At 47.0% G+C, this 22,500-nt stretch overlaps 1 protein-coding gene across 7 annotated transcripts in view; it reads right to left on the reverse strand.

Moving 5' to 3' along the window:
- LOC139763188 (uncharacterized) overlaps positions 1–22,500 on the reverse strand; it is a 218,042-nt gene that overhangs the window by 158,575 nt on the left and 36,967 nt on the right. For all 7 annotated transcript variants that reach the window (XM_071688924.1, XM_071688928.1, XM_071688927.1 and 4 more), the window contains exon 3: positions 3,315–3,434. In XM_071688924.1, the coding sequence (XP_071545025.1) occupies positions 3,315–3,411 (97 nt within the window). In that variant the 5' untranslated portion in view covers positions 3,412–3,434. The remainder of the gene's footprint in view (positions 1–3,314; positions 3,435–22,500) is intronic.

Below are 22,500 nucleotides of genomic sequence, written 5' to 3' on the forward strand. Positions count from 1 at the left end.
ACAGTGTGACCCTTGACCACGACGGTACGACCCTTGAGCACGACGGTACGACCCTTGAGCACGACGGTACGACCCTTGAGCACGACGGTACGACCCTTGAGCACGACGGTACGACCCTTGAGCACGACGGTACGACCCTTGAGCTCGACGGCACGACCCTTGAGCACGACAGTGTGACCCTTGACCACGACGGTACGACCCTTGAGCTCGACGGTACGACCCTTGAGCACGACGGTACGACCCTTGAACACGACAGTGCGACCCTTGAGCTCGACGGTACGACCCTTGAGCTCGACGGTACGACCCTTGAGCACGACGGTACGACCCTTGAACACGACAGTGCGACCCTTGAGCTCGACGGTACGACCCTTGAGCTCGACGGTACGACCCTTGAGCTCGACGGTACGACCCTTGAGCACGACGGTACGACCCTTGAGCTCGACGGTACGACCCTTGAGCACGACAGTGTGACCCTTGACCACGACGGTACGACCCTTGAGCACGACAGTGTGACCCTTGACCACGACGGTACGACCCTTGAGCACGACGGTACGACCCTTGAGCTCGACGGTACGACCCTTGAGCACGACAGTGTGACCCTTGACCACGACGGTACGACCCTTGAGCTCGACGGTACGACCCTTGAGCACGACGGTACGACCCTTGAGCACGACGGTACGACCCTTGAGCACGACAGTGTGACCCTTGACCACGACGGTACGACCCTTGAGCACGACAGTGTGACCCTTGACCACGACGGTACGACCCTTGAGCACGACGGTACGACCCTTGAGCTCGACGGTACGACCCTTGAACACGACAGTGCGACCCTTGAGCTCGACGGTACGACCCTTGAGCACGACGGTACGACCCTTGAGCTCGACGGTACGACCCTTGAGCTCGACGGTACGACCCTTGAGCTCGACGGTACGACCCTTGAGCACGACGGTACGACCCTTGAGCACGACAGTGTGACCCTTGAGCACGACGGTACGACCCTTGAGCACGACGGTACGACCCTTGAGCACGACGGTACGACCCTTGAGCTCGACGGTACGACCCTTGAGCACGACGGTACGACCCTTGAGCACGACGGTACGACCCTTGAGCACGACAGTGTGACCCTTGACCACGACGGTACGACCCTTGAGCTCGACGGTACGACCCTTGAGCTCGACGGTACGACCCTTGAGCACGACGGTACGACCCTTGAGCACGACGGTACGACCCTTGAGCTCGACGGTACGACCCTTGAGCACGACGGTACGACCCTTGAGCACGACGGTACGACCCTTGAGCACGACGGTACGACCCTTGAGCACGACGGTACGACCCTTGAGCTCGACGGTACGACCCTTGAGCTCGACGGTACGACCCTTGAAAAGTATAAGCAAAAGGCGCCATTCACCATTTCAAACACTTTGAAAAGTATAAGCAAAAGGCGCCATTCCACCTTTTTCAAACACTTTGAAAAGTATAAGCAAAAGGCGCCATTCACCATTTCAAACACTTTGAAAAGTATAAGCAAAGGCCACCTTTCAAACACTTCGCAAAGTATAAGCAAAGGGCCCATTCACCTTTTCAAACACTTTGAAAAGTATAAGTAATCATCTTGAATGTCAAACACTTTAGAAGGGTAAAAAATTATCACTGAGCCCTTCAAACACTTCGTAAATCTTATATATTCACAGTTCGGCCTTCCAAACACGAGGGAAAGTATAAGTATAAAAGTATAAGTATACATCATTTACCCTTCCCAGACATGTGGAAAAATATAAATAACTACAACTTAACCTTTCAAGCACTTTGGAAAACATAAACTGATTTTATACATAAAACAAAAGATATTCCAGTCTTCAAAACCTAAACTGATTTTATACATAAAACAAAAGATATTCCAGTCTTCAAAACCTAAACTGATTTTATACATAAAACAAAAGATATTCCAGTCTTCAAAACCTAAACTGATTTTATACATAAAAAAAAGATATTCTAGACTTCAAAACCTAAACTGATTTTATACATAAAACAAAAGATATTCCAGTCTTCAAAACCTAAACTGATTATATACATAAAACAAAAGATATTCTAGACTTCAAAACCTAATTATATACATAAAACAAAAGATATTCCAGTCTTCAAAACCTAAACTGATTTTATACATAAAAAAACCTGATATTCCAGTCTTCAAAACCTAAACTGATTTTATACATAAAAATAACATTCCAGTCTTCAAAACCTAAACTGATTTTATACATAAAAAAACCTGATATTCCAGTCTTCAAAACCTAAACTGATTTTATACATAAAAATAACATTCCAGTCTTCAAAACCTAAACTGATTTTATACATAAAACAAAAGATATTCTAGTCTTCAAAACCTAAACTGATTTTAGACATAAAAAAAAGATATTCTAGACTTCAAAACCTAAACTGATTCTATACATAAAAAAAAGATATTATAGACTTCAAAACCTAAACTGATTTTATACATAAAAAAAAACAGATATTCCAGTCTTCAAAACCTAAACTGATTTTATATAAATAAAAAAACATATTCCAGTCTTCAAAACCTAAACTGATTTTATACATAAAAAAAAATATTCCGGACTTCAAAACCTAAACTGATTTTATACATAAAAAAAGATATACAAGTCTTCAAAACCTAAACTGATTTTATACATAAAAAAACAGATATACCAGTCTTCAAAACCTAAACTGATTTTATACATAAAAACAAAAAGATATCCCAGTCTTCAAAACCTAAACTGATTTTATACATAAAAAAACAAATATACCAGTCTTCAAAAGCTAAACTGATTTTATACATAAAAAAACATAATCCAGTTTTCAAAACCTAAATTGATTTTATACATAAAAAAAAACATTCCAGTCTTCAAAACCTAATATGATTTTATATATATATAAAAAATATACCAGTCTTCAAAACCTAATATGATTTTATATATATAAAAATATATACCAGTCTTCAAAACCTAAACTGATTTTAAACATGAAAAAAAGATATTCCAGTCTTCAAAAGGTAATCTAAATATCCCATTTCCTTTCTCGAAATCCCAATCACGTCCCTTACAGACAGAAAACGAATGTAGGGAACTATAAAGAGAGAGAAAAAAAGGGGTGAAAATACGCGAGAGAACTTCTTTAAGTCTCCCCTAATTTCCTTCTCTTTCTTCTCGTTTTCTAAGGCGAAAGGAAGCCACGGCTTGGCACACACGTCTATCGAGTGGGGCCCGAACTCGGGGTCTTACTGTTAACATCAAGAAAATCGTAGACAAAGTACGAAAACATACCTTCAATTGAGGCCGAGGGCCAGGGAGGGCGAAGGGCTGGTCCAATTGGCTGAGCCAGGCTAGTGGGCGTGGCTCCCTGACACGCTCCTCCAATCATGGCTCCTACAACGTTGACGTAACCTGAGAGGTAGAAAATGGGGAGTCAGGTTCCACTTACAATGTTTATATGTGCTGGATCTGCCAGAGAAATGTGTAAGAAATGAGGAAAAACTTACGACAAATGTGAAAAAATAGTTTACTTAGTGAGACTAACAAACACACGTGAGATATAAACAAAAACAGGTGTTGTGGTCTCTTGCGTAAACACACGGGATGTACGCCTCGTGCGTAAATATACGGTATTGCAAACCCATATATGTGAGGTCTTTTGCGTAAACATACGGGATCTACGCCTCGTGCGTAAATATACGGGATCTATGCAAACCTATATATGTGAGGTCTTTTGCGTAAACATACGGGACCTACGCCTCGTGCGTAAATATACGGGAATATTGCAAACCCATATATGTGAGGTCTTTTGCGTAAACATACGGGATCTACGCCTCAACATACGGGATCTACGCCTCATACATAAATATACGGGATTATTGCAAACCCATGTATGTGAGGTCTTTTGCGTAAACATACGGGATCTACGCCTCATGCGTAAATATACGGGATCTACGCATCACGAATGTAGAAAACATGATGGTGATAGCAATACCAGATGGCAGTCAGTCCCCTCCCTCCCTCGGTGCAGCGGTTAGCGTTGCTGACCATGACGCGTCCACGGGCAGCCAAGGGTCGAGCGCATAGGTTCGAATCTCGGTTGCGGCAGTCGGTCCACAGTCAACCCAGCTGTTCATCCACCCCTAGAGGTAGGGTACCTGGCTCAAGCTAGGGTATATGTGTGTGTGTGTGTGTGTGTATATATATATATATATATATATATATATATATATATATATATATATATATATATATCGTTATCACAGATGTAAAGATCGTAGTGACCTTACAGGTCTGAACTACGATAAAGTCTACGTCTGATTGTACCTGCAGGTGTGAAATATTATACGAGATCTTTGAAGACAGGTGTTAATCTCCCCTACACAGGTGTAAGACATCACTGCTACAGGTGTGATCTTCCAGACACATGTGTGAGGTCTTAAAAACACAGATGTTGGAGACAGATGTTAGATCATAAGAACACAACAGTCAATCTTATTTATACAGGTGTTCAATATTACGACTAGGTGTCACATCTCCATACAGGTGTCAAACCATACCCTTACAGGTGTCAAACTTTACCTTTACAGGTGTCAAACTTTACCAATACAGGTGTCAAACTTTACCAATACAGGTGTCAAACTTTACCAATACAGGTGTCAAACCTTACCAATACAGGTGTCAAACCTTACCAATACAGGTGTCAAACCTTACCCTTACAGGTGTCAAACCTTACCAATACAGGTGTCAAACTTTACCAATACAGGTGTCAAACCCTACCAATACAGGTGTCAAACCTTACCAATACAGGTGTCAAACCTTACCAATACAGGTGTCAAACCTTACCAATACAGGTGTCAAACCTTACCAATACAGGTGTCAAACTTTACCAATACAGGTGTCAAACCTTACCAATACAGGTGTCAAACTTTACCAATACAGGTGTCAAACTTTACCAATACAGGTGTCAAACCTTACCAATACAGGTGTCAAACCATACCATTACACGTGTCAAACTTACCAATACAGGTGTCAAACCATACCATTACAGGTGTCAAACCATACCATTACAGGTGTCAATCCTTACCAATACAGGTGTCAACTTTACCAATACAGGTGTCAAACCATATCATTACAGGTGTCAAACCATATGTGTCAAACCATACCATTACAGGTGTCAAGCCTTACCAATACAGGTGTCAACTTTACCAATACAGGTGTCAAACTTTACCAATACAGGTGTCAAAACCTTACCAATACAGGTGTCAAAACCTTACCAATACAGGTGTCAACTTTACCAATACAGGTGTCAACTTTACCAATACAGGTGTCAACTTTACCAATACAGGTGTCAAACTTTACCAATACAGGTGTCAAAACCTTACCAATACAGGTGTCAACTTTACCAATACAGGTGTCAAAACCTTACCAATACAGGTGTCAAAACCTTACCAATACAGGTGTCAACTTTACCAATACAGGTGTCAAACCATACCATTACAGGTGTCAAACCTTACCAATACAGGTGTCAACTTTACCAATACAGGTGTCAAACCTTACCAATACAGGTGTCAACTTTACCAATACAGGTGTCAACTTTACCAATACAGGTGTCAACTTTACCAATACAGGTGTCAAACTTTACCAATACAGGTGTCAACTTTACCAATACAGGTGTCAACTTTACCAATACAGGTGTCAACTTTACCAATACAGGTGTCAAACTTTACCAATACAGGTGTCAAACTTTACCAATACAGGTGTCAAACTTTACCAATACAGGTGTCAACTTTACCAATACAGGTGTCAACTTTACCAATACAGGTGTCAAAACCTTACCAATACAGGTGTCAAACCATACCATTACAGGTGTCAAACCTTACCAATACAGGTGTCAACTTTACCAATACAGGTGTCAAACCTTACCAATACAGGTGTCAAACCATACCATTACAGGTGTCAAACCTTACCAATACAGGTGTCAAAACCTTACCAATACAGGTGTCAACTTTACCAATACAGGTGTCAAACCATACCATTACAGGTGTCAAACCTTACCAATACAGGTGTCAACTTTACCAATACAGGTGTCAACTTTACCAATACAGGTGTCAACTTTACCAATACAGGTGTCAACTTTACCAATACAGGTGTCAAAACCTTACCAATACAGGTGTCAAACTTACCAATACAGGTGTCAACTTTACCAATACAGGTGTCAAAACCTTACCAATACAGGTGTCAACTTTACCAATACAGGTGTCAAACCTTACCAATACAGGTGTCAACTTTACCAATACAGGTGTCAACTTTACCAATACAGGTGTCAAACCTTACCAATACAGGTGTCAAACCTTACCAATACAGGTGTCAACTTTACCAATACAGGTGTCAAACCATACCATTACAGGTGTCAAACCTTACCAATACAGGTGTCAAAACCTTACCAATACAGGTGTCAAACTTTACCAATACAGGTGTCAACTTTACCAATACAGGTGTCAACTTTACCAATACAGGTGTCAAACCTTACCAATACAGGTGTCAAACCTTACCAATACAGGTGTCAACTTTACCAATACAGGTGTCAAAACCTTACCAATACAGGTGTCAAACCATACCATTACAGGTGTCAAACCATACCATTACAGGTGTCAAACCATACCATTACAGGTGTCAAACCATACCATTACAGGTGTCAAACCATACCATTACAGGTGTCAAACCTTACCAATACAGGTGTCAACTTTACCAATACAGGTGTCAACTTTACCAATACAGGTGTCAAACCATACCATTACAGGTGTCAAACCTTACCAATACAGGTGTCAACTTTACCAATACAGGTGTCAAACTTACCAATACAGGTGTCAACTTTACCAATACAGGTGTCAAACTTTACCAATACAGGTGTCAAACCATACCATTACAGGTGTCAAACCATACCATTACAGGTGTCAAACCATACCATTACAGGTGTCAAACCATACCATTACAGGTGTCAAACCTTACCAATACAGGTGTCAAACCATACCATTACAGGTGTCAAACCATACCATTACAGGTGTCAAACCATACCATTACAGGTGTCAAACCATACCATTACAGGTGTCAAACCATACCATTACAGGTGTCAAACCATACCATTACAGGTGTCAAACCATACCATTACAGGTGTCAAACCATACCATTACAGGTGTCAAACCATACCATTACAGGTGTCAAACCATACCATTACAGGTGTCAAACCATACCATTACAGGTGTCAAACCATACCATTACAGGTGTCAAACCTTACCAATACAGGTGTCAAACCATACCATTACAGGTGTCAAAACCTTACCAATACAGGTGTCAAAACCTTACCAATACAGGTGTCAAAACCTTACCAATACAGGTGTCAAAACCTTACCAATACAGGTGTCAAAACCTTACCAATACAGGTGTCAAACCATACCATTACAGGTGTCAAACCATACCATTACAGGTGTCAAACCATACCATTACAGGTGTCAAACCATACCATTACAGGTGTCAAACCATACCATTACAGGTGTCAAACCATACCATTACAGGTGTCAAACCTTACCAATACAGGTGTCAAACCATACCATTACAGGTGTCAAACCATACCATTACAGGTGTCAAACCATACCATTACAGGTGTCAAACCATACCATTACAGGTGTCAAACCATACCATTACAGGTGTCAAACCATACCATTACAGGTGTCAAACCATACCATTACAGGTGTCAAACCATACCATTACAGGTGTCAAACTTACCAATACAGGTGTCAAACCATACCATTACAGGTGTCAAACCATACCATTACAGGTGTCAAACCATACCATTACAGGTGTCAAACCTTACCAATACAGGTGTCAAACCATACCATTACAGGTGTCAAACCATACCATTACAGGTGTCAAACCATACCATTACAGGTGTCAAACCATACCATTACAGGTGTCAAACCATACCATTACAGGTGTCAAACCATACCATTACAGGTGTCAAACCATACCATTACAGGTGTCAAACCATACCATTACAGGTGTCAAACCTTACCAATACAGGTGTCAAACTTTACCAATACAGGTGTCAAACCATACCATTACAGGTGTCAAAACCTTACCAATACAGGTGTCAACTTTACCAATACAGGTGTCAAACCATACCATTACAGGTGTCAAACCATACCATTACAGGTGTCAAAACCTTACCAATACAGGTGTCAAACTTTACCAATACAGGTGTCAAACCATACCATTACAGGTGTCAAACCATACCATTACAGGTGTCAAACCATACCATTACAGGTGTCAAACCATACCATTACAGGTGTCAAACCATACCATTACAGGTGTCAAACCATACCATTACAGGTGTCAAACCTTACACGTGTCAAACCTTACCAATACAGGGGTCAAGCCTGACCATCACAGGTGTCAAACTATACCATTACAGGTGTCAAACCATATCATTATATGTGTCAAACCATACCATTACAGGTGTCAAACCATACCATTACAGGTGTCAAACCATACCATTACAGGTGTCAAACCATACCATTACAGGTGTCAAACCATACCATTACAGGTGTCAAACCATACCATTACAGGTGTCAAACCATACCATTACAGGTGTCAAACCATACCATTACAGGTGTCAAACCATACCATTACAGGTGTCAAACCATACCATTACAGGTGTCAAACCATACCATTACAGGTGTCAAACCTTACCAATACAGGTGTCAAACCATACCATTACAGGTGTCAAACCTTACCAATACAGGTGTCAACTTTACCAATACAGGTGTCAAAACCTTACCAATACAGGTGTCAAACTTACCAATACAGGTGTCAAACCATACCATTACAGGTGTCAAACCTTACCAATACAGGTGTCAAACTTTACCAATACAGGTGTCAAACTTTACCAATACAGGTGTCAAACTTACCAATACAGGTGTCAAAACCTTACCAATACAGGTGTCAAAACCTTACCAATACAGGTGTCAAACTTACCAATACAGGTGTCAAAACCTTACCAATACAGGTGTCAAAACCTTACCAATACAGGTGTCAAACCATACCATTACAGGTGTCAAACCTTACCAATACAGGTGTCAAAACCTTACCAATACAGGTGTCAAACCATACCATTACAGGTGTCAAAACCTTACCAATACAGGTGTCAACTTTACCAATACAGGTGTCAAAACTCCTCCTCACCCTAGACATGGCAAAGTTTGGGACATCCTTGTGGTATTAGAGCCATGGCAAACTGGCACATCCTTGTGGTATAGAGCCATGGCAAACTGGGGCATTCCTTGTGGTAAGAGCCATGGCAAACTGGCACATCCTTGTGGTATAGAGCCATGGCAAACTGCACATCTTGTGGTAGAGCTATGGCAAACTGGCACATCTTTGTGGTATAGAGCTAAGGCAAACTGGCATATCCTTGTGGTATAGAGCCATGGCAAACTGCCACATCCTTGTGGTATAGAGCCATGGCAAACTGCCACATCCTTGTGGTATAGAGCCATGGCAAAGTGGCCACATCCTTGTGGTATAGAGCATGGCAAACTGCACATCCTTGTGGTTATAGAGCCATGGCAAACTGACATCCTTGTGGTATAGAGCCATGGCAAACTGCCACATCCTTGTGGTATAGAGCCATGGCAAAGTGCCACATCCTTGTGGTATAGAGCCATGGCAAAGTGCCACATCCTTGTGGTATAGAGCCATGGCAAACTGGCATATCCTTGTGGTATAGAGCCATGGCAAAGTGCCACATCCTTGTGGTGTAGAGCCATGGCAAAGTGCCACATCCTTGTGGTATAGAGCCATGGCAAACTGGCACATCCTTGTGGTATAGAGCCATGGCAAACTGGCACATCCTTGTGGTATAGAGCCATGGCAAAGTGGTACATCCTTGTGGTTATAGAGCCATGGCAAACTGGCACATCCTTGTGGTATAGAGCCATGGCAAAGTGGTACATCCTTGTGGTATAGAGCCATGGCAAAGTGCCACATCCTTGTGGTATAGAGCCATGGCAAACTGGCACATCCTTGTGGTATAGAGCCATGGCAAAGTGCCACATCCTTGTGGTATAGAGCCATGGCAAACTGGCACATCCTTGTGGTATAGAGCCATGGCAAAGTGGTACATCCTTGTGGTATAGAGCCATGGCAAACTGCCACATCCTTGTGGTATAGAGCCATGGCAAACTGGCACATCCTTGTGGTATAGAGCCATGGCAAACTGGCACATCCTTGTGGTATAGAGCCATGGCAAAGTGGTACATCCTTGTGGTATAGAGCCATGGCAAACTGGCACATCCTTGTGGTATAGAGCCATGGCAAAGTGCCACATCCTTGTGGTATAGAGCCATGGCAAACTGGCACATCCTTGTGGTATAGAGCCATGGCAAAGTGGTACATCCTTGTGGTATAGAGCCATGGCAAACTGCCACATCCTTGTGGTATAGAGCCATGGCAAACTGGCACATCCTTGTGGTATAGAGCCATGGCAAACTGGCACATCCTTGTGGTATAGAGCCATGGCAAAGTGGTACATCCTTGTGGTATAGAGCCATGGCAAACTGGCACATCCTTGTGGTATAGAGCCATGGCAAATTGGCAAAGCCCCTGTGGTACAGGCATGGCAACTGAGGACCCGACCATGGCAAATCATTCATGTCACAACACCGCTACAAGATCACTTCATCGCTCCCTCCTCAATCAATCACCTGTGGGAGGAGGAGGAGGAGGAGGAGGAGGAGGAGGAAGGAGAGGGAAGAGAAGGAGGAGGGAGACGTAGGAAGAGGAGGAGGAGGAGGAGGAGGAGGAGGAGGAGGGGGAGGAGGAGAGGGGAGAGGGAAGAGATGGAGGAGGGAGACGTAGGAGGAGGAGGAGGAGGAGGAGGAGGAGGAGGAGGAGGGAGAGGAGGAAGGAGGAGGGAGACGTAGGAAGAGGAGGAGGAGGAGGAGGAGGAGGAGGAGGAGGAGGAGGAGGGGGAGGGAGAGGGAAGAGAAGGAGGAGGGAGACGTAGGAAGAGGAGGAGGAGGAGGAGGAGGAGGAGGAGGAGGAGGAAGGAGAGGGAAGAGAAGGAGGAGGGAGACGTAGGAAGAGGAGGAGGAGGAGGAGGAGGAGGAGGAGGAGGGAGAGGGAGGAGAGGGAAGAAGAAGAAGAGGAGGAGGAGGAGGAGGAGGAGGAGGAGGAGGGGGAGGGAGAGGGAAGAGAAGGAGGAGGGAGACGTAGGAAGAGGAGGAGGAGGAGGAGGAGGAGGAGGAGGAGGAGGAGGAGGAGGAGGAGGAGGGAGAGGAGGAAGGAGAGGGAAGAGAAGGAGGAGGGAGACGTAGGAAGAGGAGGAGGAGGAGGAGGAGGAGGAGGAGGAGGAGGAGGAGGGAGAGGGAAGAGAGGGAAGAAGAAGAGGAGGAGGAGGAGGAGGAGGAGGGAGAGGAGGAGGAGGGGGAGGAGGAGAGGGGAGAGGGAAGAGAAGGAGGAGGAGAGGGGAGAGGGAAGAGAAGGAGGAGGGAGACGTAGGAGGAGGAGGAGGAGGGGGAGGAGGAGGAGGAAGGAGGAGGAGGAGGGAGAAGGAGGAGGAGGAGGGAGAAGGAAGAGGGAAGAGGAGGAGGAGGAGGAGGAGGAGGAGGAGGAGGAGAAGGAGGAGGGAGTGGGGAGGGAGAGGGAAGAGGGAAGAGGAAGAGGAGGAGGAAGAGGAGGAGGAGGAGGAAGAGGAGGAGGGAGTGGGGAGGTACTGGTCGATATTTACGATACGAATCCGAGGTTCACAAACATGCAGCGGCCCCTAACAGCCCAATTGAGCAGAGGGGCAGCACGGGAGATCGAGTTCCGGGGGGGGGGGGGGATGGAAACCATCGTGAGATATATCTGTACAGACCCATCTGTGTACGGGGGAGGGGGAGGGGTGTTAGAAGACCTCGATCGTACGGAGGGGGGGGGGAGGTTAGAAGACCTCCATCGTACGGGGGGAGGGGGGAGGTTAGAAGACCTCCATCGTAAAATAAGGTCACAGAACCATCTCTAGGGTTGTTAGAAGACCTCCATCGTAAGGGTAAGGTCATAGAACCATCTCTGGGGGTAGTAGAAGACCTCCATCTTAAGGTAAGGCTATAGAACCATCTCTGTGGGTAGGAGAAGACCTCCATCGTAAGGTAAGGCTATAGAACCATCTCTGTGGGTAGGAGAAGACCTCCATCGTAAGGTAAGGCTATAGAACCATCTCTGTGGGTAGGAGAAGACCTCCATCGTAAGGTAAGGCTATAGAACCATCTCTGGGGGTGTTAGAAGACCTCCATCGTAAGGTAAGGCTATAGAACCATCTCTGGGGGTAGTAGAAGACCTCCATCGTAAGGTAAGGCTATAGAACCATCTCTGTGGGTAGGAGAAGACCTCCATCGTAAGGTAAGGCTATAGAACCATCTCTGGGGGTAGTAGAAGACCTCCATCGTAAGGGTAAGGTCATAGAACCATCTCTGGGGGTAGTAGAAGACCTCTATCGTATGGGTAAGGTCATAGAACCATCTCTGGGGGTAGAAGACCTCCACTGTATAGTCTACGTAAGGTATGGTAAGGTCACAGACCCATCTGTGTTGGCAGAAGACCTCCACTATAAGGTATACATAAGGTAAGGTCACAGACCCATCTGTGTTGGCAGAAGACCTCCACTATAAGGTATGGTAAGGTCACAGACCCATCTGTGTTGGCAGAAGACCTCCATTATAAGGTATACATAAGGTAAGGTCACAGACCCATCTGTGTTGGCAGAAGACCTCCGCTATAAGGTATACATAAGGTAAGGTCACAGACCCATCTCTGGGGGTAGAAGACCTCCCACGTTAAGGTACACGCATGGGCTCATTACAGAGCTATGCCACGCAGGGGCTACTCCTATGGGCCATAGAGTCGAAGAGCCGCTGCCACAACGCAGCATTCCCCGCCTCTAATAGGGCTGTTTTACGATCATTCTCGAACTGGCGATTCATCTTTAACCACTATGAAAAAAAAGGTGACCTAAAAATCTACCCTAAGGGTCCTTTAATCCAGTGGTATGAATAAACTCTCGCCCTTAATGATGGTCCTGGCCCTTAACCTGGTTAAGGGCCAGGTTCAAGGCAGGTTGAACCTAAGGGCAGTCCCATCTTCGTGTTCAAGGGTCGTACCTTCCCTGTTCAAGGGTCGTAACTTCCGTGTTCAAGGGTCGTAACTTCCGTGTTCAAGGGTCGTACCTTTGTGTTCAAGGTTCGTGCCTTCGTGTTCAAGGGTCGTGCCTTTGTGTTCAAGGGTCGTACCTTAGTTTTCAAGGGTCGTACTTTCGTGTTCAAGGGTCGTACCTTCGAGTTCAAGGGTCGTGCCTTCGAGCTCAAGCGACGTAACTCCGTACTTAAGCGTCGTAACTCCGTACTCAAGCGTCGTAACTCCGTGCTCAAGCGTCGTAACTCCGTGTTCAAGGGTCGTGCCTTCGTGTTCAAGGGTCGTACCTTCGTGTTCAAGGGTCGTGCCTTCCGTGTTCAAGGGTCGTGCCTTCCGTGTTCAAAGGTCGTAACTTCCGTGTTCAAGGGTCGTGCCTTCGTGTTCAAGGGTCGTACCTTCCGTGTTCAAGGGTCGTGCCTTCCGTGTTCAAGGGTCGTGCCTTCCGTGTTCAAGGGTCGTGCTTCCGTGTTCAAGGGTCGTGCCTTCCGTGTTCAAGGGTCGTGCCTTCGTGTTCAAGGGTCGTGCCTTCCGTGTTCAAGGGTCGTGCCTTCCGTGTCCAAGGGTCGTGCCTTCCGTGTTCAAGGGTCGTGCCTTCGTGTTCAAGGGTCATGCCTTCGTGTCCAAGGGTCGGCCTTCCGTGTTCAAGGGTTGTGCCTTCCGTGTTCAAGGGTCGTGCCTTGCGTGTCCAAGGGTCGTGCCTTGCGTGTCCAAGGGTCGTGCCTTGCGTGTTCAAGGGTCGTGCCTTCCGTGTTCAAGGGTCGTGCCTTCCATGTTCAAGGGTCGTGCCTTCCGTGTTCAAGGGTCGTGCCTTCGTGTTCAAGGGTCGTGCCTTCGTGTTCAAGGGTCGTGCCTTCGTGTTCAAGGGTCGTGCCTTCGTGTTCAAGGGTCGTGCCTTCGTGTTCAAGGGTCGTGCCTTCGTGTTCAAGGGTCGTGCCTTGCGTGTTCAAGGGTCGTGCCTTCCGTGTTCAAGGGTCGTGCCTTCCGTGTTCAAGGGTCGTGCCTTCGTGTTCAAGGGTCGTGCCTTCGTGTTCAAGGGTCGTGCCTTCGTGTTCAAGGGTCGTGCCTTCCGTGTTCAAGGGTCGTGCCTTCCGTGTTCAAGGGTCGTGCCTTCCGTGTTCAAGGGTCGTACCTTCGTGTTGAAGCGTCGTAACTCCGTGTTCAAGCGTCGTAACTTCGTGTTCAAGGGTCGTAACTCCGTGCTCAAGGGTCGTAACTTCCGTGTTCAAGGGTCGTGCCTTCCGTGTTCAAGGGTCGTACCTTCCGTGTTCAAGGGTCGTGCCTTCCGTGTTCAAGGGTCGTACCTTCGTGTTGAAGCGTCGTAACTTCGTGTTCAAGCGTCGTAACTTCGTGTTCAAGGGTCGTGCCTTCCGTGTTCAAGGGTCGTACCTTCCGTGTTCAACGGTCGTGCCTTCCGTGTTCAAGGGTCGTACCTTCGTGTTGAAGCGTCGTAACTCCGTGTTCAAGCGTCGTAACTTCGTGTTCAAGGGTCGTAACTCCGTGCTCAAGGGTCGTACCTTCCGTGTTCAAGGGTCGTGCCTTCCGTGTTCAAGGGTCGTACCTTCGTGTTGAAGCGTCGTAACTTCGTGTTCAAGCGTCGTAACTTCGTGTTCAAGGGTCGTACCTTCCGTGTTCAAGGTTCGTGCCTTCCGTGTTCAAGGGTCGTGCCTTCGTGTTGAAGCGTCGTAACTTCGTGTTCAAGCGTCGTAAGTCCGTGTTCAAGCGTCGTAACTCCGTGCTCAAGGGTAGTAGTAACGCAGTTCAGAAACACCCCCCCACCCCCCCTAATGGTCGTTAACCGTACGACCTGGCACGTAACTAGGGCCAGCACACAAGCGATAAGCTTTAACGGAACAATTTTGCTTCTAAGGGTCACCAACACTCAGGTGGTAAGGGGGAGACTCGGCCTTATCGCCAGGGTTAGAGACCCTGACCACTGCTTATGTAACCTGGATACACCATTACAACTCCACTATGAAGGATACAGACGTAATATACATGACACACACACACACACACACACACCATACAGACAGACTGACACATACACACCATACAGACAGACACATACACACCAACACACCATACAGACAGACACATACACACCAACACACCATACAGACAGACACATACACACCAACACACCATACAGACAGACACATACACCCACCAACACAACACACCATACAGACAGACACATACACACCAACACACCATACAGACAGACACATACACACCAACACACCATACAGACAGGACACATACACACCAACACACCATACAGACAGACACATACACACCAACACACCATACAGACAGACACATACACACCAACACACCATACAGACAGACACATACACACCAACACACCATACAGACAGACACATACACACCAACACACCATACAGACAGACACATACACACCAACACACCATACAGACAGACACATACACACCAACACACCATACAGACAGACACATACACACCAACACACCATACAGACAGACACATACACACCAACACACCATACAGACAAACACACACACACCATACAGACAGACACATACACACCAACACACCATACAGACAGACACATACACACACCATACAGACAGACACATACACACCAACACACCATACAGACAGACACATACACACCAACACACCATACAGACAGACACATACACACCAACACACCATACAGACAGACACATACACACCAACACACCATACAGACAGACACATACACACCAACACACCATACAGACAGACACACACACACCAACACACCATACAGACAGACACATACACACCAACACACCATACAGACAGACACACACACACACCATACAGACAGACACACACACACCAACACACAATACAGACAGACACACACACACCAACACACCATACAGACAGACACATACACACCAACACACCATACAGACAGACACATACACACCAACACACAATACAGACAGACACATACACACCAACACACCATACAGACAGACACATACACACCAACACACCATACAGACAGACACATACACACACACATACCACACAGACACACACAGACACACACAACACAGACAGACAGACAGACACAGAGAGAGACACACACACCATACAGACAGACACATACACACACAACACAGACAGGCAGACAGACACATACACACCAACACACCATACAGACAGACACATACACACACACACATACCACACAGACACACACACACAACACAGACAGACAGACAGACACAGAGAGAGACACACACACCATACAGACAGACACATACACACACAACACAGACAGGCAGACAGACACAGACACACCCACAACACAGACAGACACACACACACACAACACACAGACAGACAAAGAGACACTGACACACACACACACACAACACACAGACAAACAGACACAGACACACACAACACACAGACACACACACACACACTGTTCGTCACTATGATGGTGCTAAAGAGCCTAGGCCACTTCGATGCGAGGGCCAGACAACACAGGCGACATCTATACGGATCTTCCATAAGTAGAGGGAGGGAGGGGGGCAGGGGGGGCAAGCACAATCGATGCCCAGGGGGGAGGGGGGGAGGAGGGGGGGTCCGAACGGGGGGGGGGGGGGGTCCGTACACAACCCCACAACCCCCCCCCCTTTTTTTTTTTTTTGCGATGGCCTTTACATCATGGTACGTCGGAGACGTGAGGGAATCAATATGTCGTAATTCTAGTGATGAGAGAAGCGACATATTTGCGTCGCCACATCAAAAAAAAAAAAATTTGTTTTGGAAGGATTTAACGAACAGTTTGGCTGCTGCGCTGGTTACGTACGAAAAAATGGACGACTTTGACTTGGGTAAGGCAAACAGTGAGTGAAAACTGTGTGTGTGAGAGAGAGAGAGAGAGAGAGAGAGAGAGAGAGAGAGAGAGAGAGAGAGAGAGAGAGAGAGAGAGAGAGAGAGAGAGAGAGAGAGAGAGAGAGACGGAGGAAAGAAAGCGAGGAAGGGAGAGGTGAAAGGAGACGGTGAGAGACAGAGGAAGGGGAGAGGAAGGAGAGAGAGAGAGAGAGAGAGAGAGAGAGAGAGAGAGAGAGAGAGAGAGAGAGAGAGAGAGAGAGAGAGAGAGAGAGAGAGAGAGAGAGTGTGTGTAGGGCTGAAGTCAAAGAGTTCAGGATGATCCACATGTAGATGGAACATATATGCATGTATTCTGGCCCCACCTCCACAACCCTCCCTCTATGCTTGGGGTCTTCAATGAGATGGGTGTGAGACGGTCTTGGGCCATCGCCTCCAAAAAGTCCCTCCGTCAGGAGGGCTGGTACCCTCCCAGGAGGACACTGCTGGCGTCTACAGCCCACTACACAGGTGGAATGGGATGTAGGGGAGGGCGGGTGGATGTTCTGGTGTGGGGGGGGAGGGATGTTCTAAGAAGGAAAGAGCTGCGATTCAAGGGAGGGAGGCTGTGCTGTGGAGGGAGGGAGGGATGAAGACTGTGGTGTGGAGGGAGGGAAGAAGACTGTGGTGTGGAGGGAGGGAGGGAGAGAAGATGACTGTGGTGTGGAGGGAGAAGGGAGGGAGGGAAGAAGACTGTGGTGTGGAGGGAGAAGGGAGGAAGGGAAGAAGACTGTGGTGTGGAGAGATGGAGGCAGGGAAGATAACTGTGGTGTGGAGGGAGGGAGGGAAGAAGACTGTGGTGTGGAGGGAGAGAGGGAGGGAAGATAACTGTGGTGTGGAGGGAGGGAGGGAGGGAGGGAAGAAGACATTAAATACTGCTTCTAGGGGGAGATGATGTGGTCTTTCGTGGCATGGGAAGGGGAGGGGAATGGATGATGTGCAAAGGAGAACGTCGTAGTGGCGTGGTTGTGGATGGGAGGGTCCCAGAACCCATCCCCCTACCAATAAAAGGCTGTCGACCCGAACATACCAATCCATCATAGGGCCATAGCGTCCTCGCCACTCATATCTATCAACCCATAAGGTCTCCCTCTATCCATTCCCCTATTCCCTTTCCCTCGCGATCGCTCCCTCTCTCCTCCTCTCTCTCTCTCTCTGACCCACCCACCCTCCGACCCTCCTTCCCTCCTCCAGAAGTTAAAAAAAAACGGAAGCTATTCTTTAAAAGTATCCAACATGCAAACTCGGGTTCTACACCTACACGACCGGCGTTAAAGGTGAGGTGAAGGCACTGCCATGTATTGGCCAAGATTTTAAAGCTGAGACGTTCCTACCCTTCCAGGCGCGGAATACAGGATACACGGGAGCAGCGCCGGCCCCAACACTCCCTCACCCTCTCTCTCTTTAGGGCGCCTCCTTCTGCGTTCGAAGGCCGGGTTCCCCAACCAACCTCAGACGACGCCGCTGCTCCTCTTCTTCGAGGACGAGCGCCATAGACCTCCATCGCCATCGCCCTCGGTAAACTTCTCTCTTCGAGGACGAGCGCCATAGACCTCCATCGCCATCGCCCTCGGTAAACTTCTCTCTTCGAGGACGAGCGCCATAGACCTCCATCGCCATCGCCCTCGGTAAACTTCTCTCTTCAGACCGACGGAGGTCAACACCTCATGAGAGATAACTGCTTTCGTACCCAATACAGAAGACAACACACACAAATACGACCCGGTTTGACCTCTTCGTGGGCCATTGTTAACCTCCCTCTCGGGAGGTCACAAGAAGGGGATATGCATACAGAATATTTAACATAAACAAACAGACTACGTCCGCAAAGCGTAGAATCCTACGGGGAGAGACGACCCCCTTCTTCTTCCTCCTCCGTCAGAAGTCTAGCCCAGAGTAGAAGCCACTGAGGTGGGACGGTGGCCCACCAAGGTTTCGGGAGCTGGGGGCGTGCCCGGCAGCCCTACGTAGTGGCCCTACACCAGCCCGGCTCACTCACAGTCAAAGTACTCCTGATCCACGGACCTTCTTAAACCAGGCCTTCATGCCACTCAAGAATGTTCCTGATGGATACATGGATACAAGGCAAATGTGTTCGACGCTCACGTTTCCCGGATGTCCCATAGGCGTTTCCTGTCTTACGTCATCATTACACACTTCGATGTTGTGGTGGGGGAAGGGGTAATATTTCCCAGGTTTCTGCGCCTGTAATGTGAGTATGGCATTGTTTTCGAGCTGTAAGTTTGGGGTCCACGCCATCTCGGACTTCCCAACTGTGAGCGATGGTGTATGTAAGTGTACATATATATATATATATATATATATATATATATATATATATATATATATATATATATATATATATATATACCACTTCCGTTCACGGACGCCTATAACCCCACAAAGAAAAAAAAACGATTTCATATCCCCCCAATTCTCCCATCCCCCCACAACCCCCTAATAAAAAATTATACTTCGTCTATGAAATAACGTCTCCAGATGGTACATGGGGTCTTCAAGAACGCCCACTGTGAAAGAAAATATGAAGAAGAAGAAGAAGACGAAGAAGAAGAAGAAGAAGAAGAACAAGAACAAGAAGAAGAAGAAGAAGACGAAGAAGAAGAAGACGAAGAAGAAGAAGAAGAAGAAGAAGAAGAAGAAGAAGAAGAAGCATAAAACGAAGAATAAAAAGAAAACGAAGAAGAAGAAGAAGAAGAAGAAGAAGAAGAAGAAGAAAACGAAGAAGAAGAAAACGAAGAAGAAGAAGAAGAAGAAGAAGAAGAAGAAGAAGAAGAAGAAGAAGAAGAAGAAGAAGAAGAAGAAGAAGAAGAAACGAAGAAGAAGAAGAAGAAGAAGAAGAAGAAGAAGAAGAAGAAGAAGAAGAAGAAAACGAAGAAGAAGAAGAAGAAGAAGAAGAAGAAGAAGAAGAAGAAGAAAACGAAGAAGAAGAAGAAGAAGAAGAAGAAGAAGAAGAAGAAGAAGAAGAAGAGGAAGAAGAAAACGAAGAAGAAGAAGAAGAAGAAGAAGAAGAAGAAGAAGAAGAAGAAGAAGAAGAAGAAGAAGAAGAAAACGAAGAAGAAGAAGAAGAAGAAGAAGAAGAAGAAAACGAAGAAGAAGAAGAAGAAGAAGAAGAAGAAGAAGAAGAAGAAGAAGAAGAAGAAGAAAACGAAGAAGAAGAAGAAGAAGAAGAAGAAGAAGAAAACGAAGAAGAAGAAGAAGAAGAAGAAGAAGAAGAAGAAAACGAAGAAGAAGAAGAAGAAGAAGAAGAAGAAGAAGAAGAAGAAGAAGAAGAGGAAGAAGAAACGAAGAAGAAGAAGAAGAAGAAGAAGAAGAAGAAAAGAAAGAAACAAAAATCCTTCACCTCTGAAGTTTGATAACCTCGAAAACGAGCACCCCCACCGCCCCAACCCCACGGCCCGCGCCTTTTACCAAGCCCTCCTCCTTCAGGAAGTTGCCAGGATCTCCCAACTCGACGGGGGAGAGAGAGAGAGAGAGAGAGAGAGAGAGAGAGAGAGAGAGAGAGAGAGAGAGAGAGAGGAAGGAGTTCCCAGAGCACTTCGATTATCCTGCCACTTTCCTTCTTTCTTTTTTTTTTCCCAGGAGAGCCTCGACTTTCTTCCTTCCAGAGGGCTCTCCCCTGCAATGTACGGGGGGAAAGAGAAGACTTCCTCCCTCCCCCCCAACAACCACTTAAACCCCCCCGGTCAACAACAGTAGGTGGGGCCCAATCAACACGCGTGGGAGAGAGTGAGGGAGAGAACCAAACCTTAAATTATCCTGGGAAAAAAAGATATATATATTGTGCAGATGTAGACTAGCCTCACAGCCGACAGGGTCGATGTGTGGAAGAGATCAGAGAGGTATTGGTGGGATAAGATGAGGAGGAGGGAGAGAAGGGGGGGCAGCGCCCCCTCTTAAATGCCAGTCAAAGGGCTGGCAGGGGGGGGGGGGGCAGAGCGGGGTGTGTGTGTATGTGTATGTGTGTGTGTGTCTGTGTGTGTGTGTGAGAGAGAGTATAAGGTGTTGGGGTGAAAGGCATGGAATGGTAGAGGAAGGATGGGAGAGGGAGGGAGGGAAGGAGAGAGGGAGAGGGAGAGGGAGAGGGAGAGAGAGAGAGAGAGAGAGAGAGAGAGAGAGAGAGAGAGAGAGAGGGGGGGGGTGAAAGGCATGGAATGGTAGAGGAAGGATGTGTGTTTGTGTGTGTGTGAGAGAGAGAGAGAGAGAGAGAGAGAGAGAGAGAGAGAGAGAGAGAGAGAGAGTAAGGTGTTGGGGTGAAAGGCATGGAATGGTTGGAGAGAGAGAGAGAGAGAGAGAGAGAGAGAGAGAGAGAGAGAGAGAGAGAGAGAGAGAGAGAGAGAAGGAAGGGAAAAAAATAAACACGAGAGAGCACACAAACCCCACTTCTCTCCCTGGTGTCCACAATTTTATTCGCTCTCTCCCCTCCACACCTCCCCCTTCCCCTCTACACCCTCTCTCTCCATCTCCTGGACCAATCGCATCTCTCACATCTTCCCCAAAAAGGGAGCTTGGGACTGTACGCATCTCGGGCTCGGCCGAAGCTGTGGGGGACGCACGCACGGACGGACGCACGCACGCACACCCCCTCCCTCTCTCTCTCCCTCTCTTCCACACACACACACATACACACATACATACACGACAGTCTTTGTCTCCGGCCCATATAGCTGGGAAACCACGGCATCTGCGAGAGCCATCGGGTTCTAATGGCTAGCTAAGGGTCTGTCTGGCTGGCTGTGTGTGTGTGCATGCCCGCGTCATATCCCCTTCGGTCGCTGCGACAGCTACATCCACCATCTACGTCTGCGACTTGGCGTCTACCACCACGTCTGTGCGCTACGGCTCGTGTGGTGCTATCAAACCATCGATTTCTACTGCAATCAGGACCATTCTTACTACTGCTGTCCAACGCGTGCCTTCAGCAATGCACTCACTCCACCGACGGCCAAAATGACGGTCGTATACGTATACATTACCTTACGTATACCTTACGATGGTTTTGGGAGGTCTTCTACTTCCCACAGCTGGGTCTGGGACCTTATCTTACCTTACGTATACCTTACGATGGTTTGGGGAGGTCTGGGACCTTACCTTACGTATACCTTACAATGGTTTTGGGAGGTCTTCTTCCCCCCACAGTTGGCTCTGGGACCTTACGTATACCTTACGATGGTTTGGGAGGTCTTCTACCCCTCACAGCTAGGTCTGGGACCTTACCTTACCTTACGTATACCTTACGATGGTTTGGGGAGGTCTGGGACCTTACCTTACGTATACCTTACGATGGTTTGGGAGGTCTTCTACCCCCGACAGC

This window comes from Panulirus ornatus, chromosome 46 (assembly GCF_036320965.1).
Source record: "Panulirus ornatus isolate Po-2019 chromosome 46, ASM3632096v1, whole genome shotgun sequence".
In the NCBI taxonomy this organism is placed as follows: Eukaryota; Metazoa; Arthropoda; class Malacostraca; order Decapoda; family Palinuridae; genus Panulirus; species Panulirus ornatus.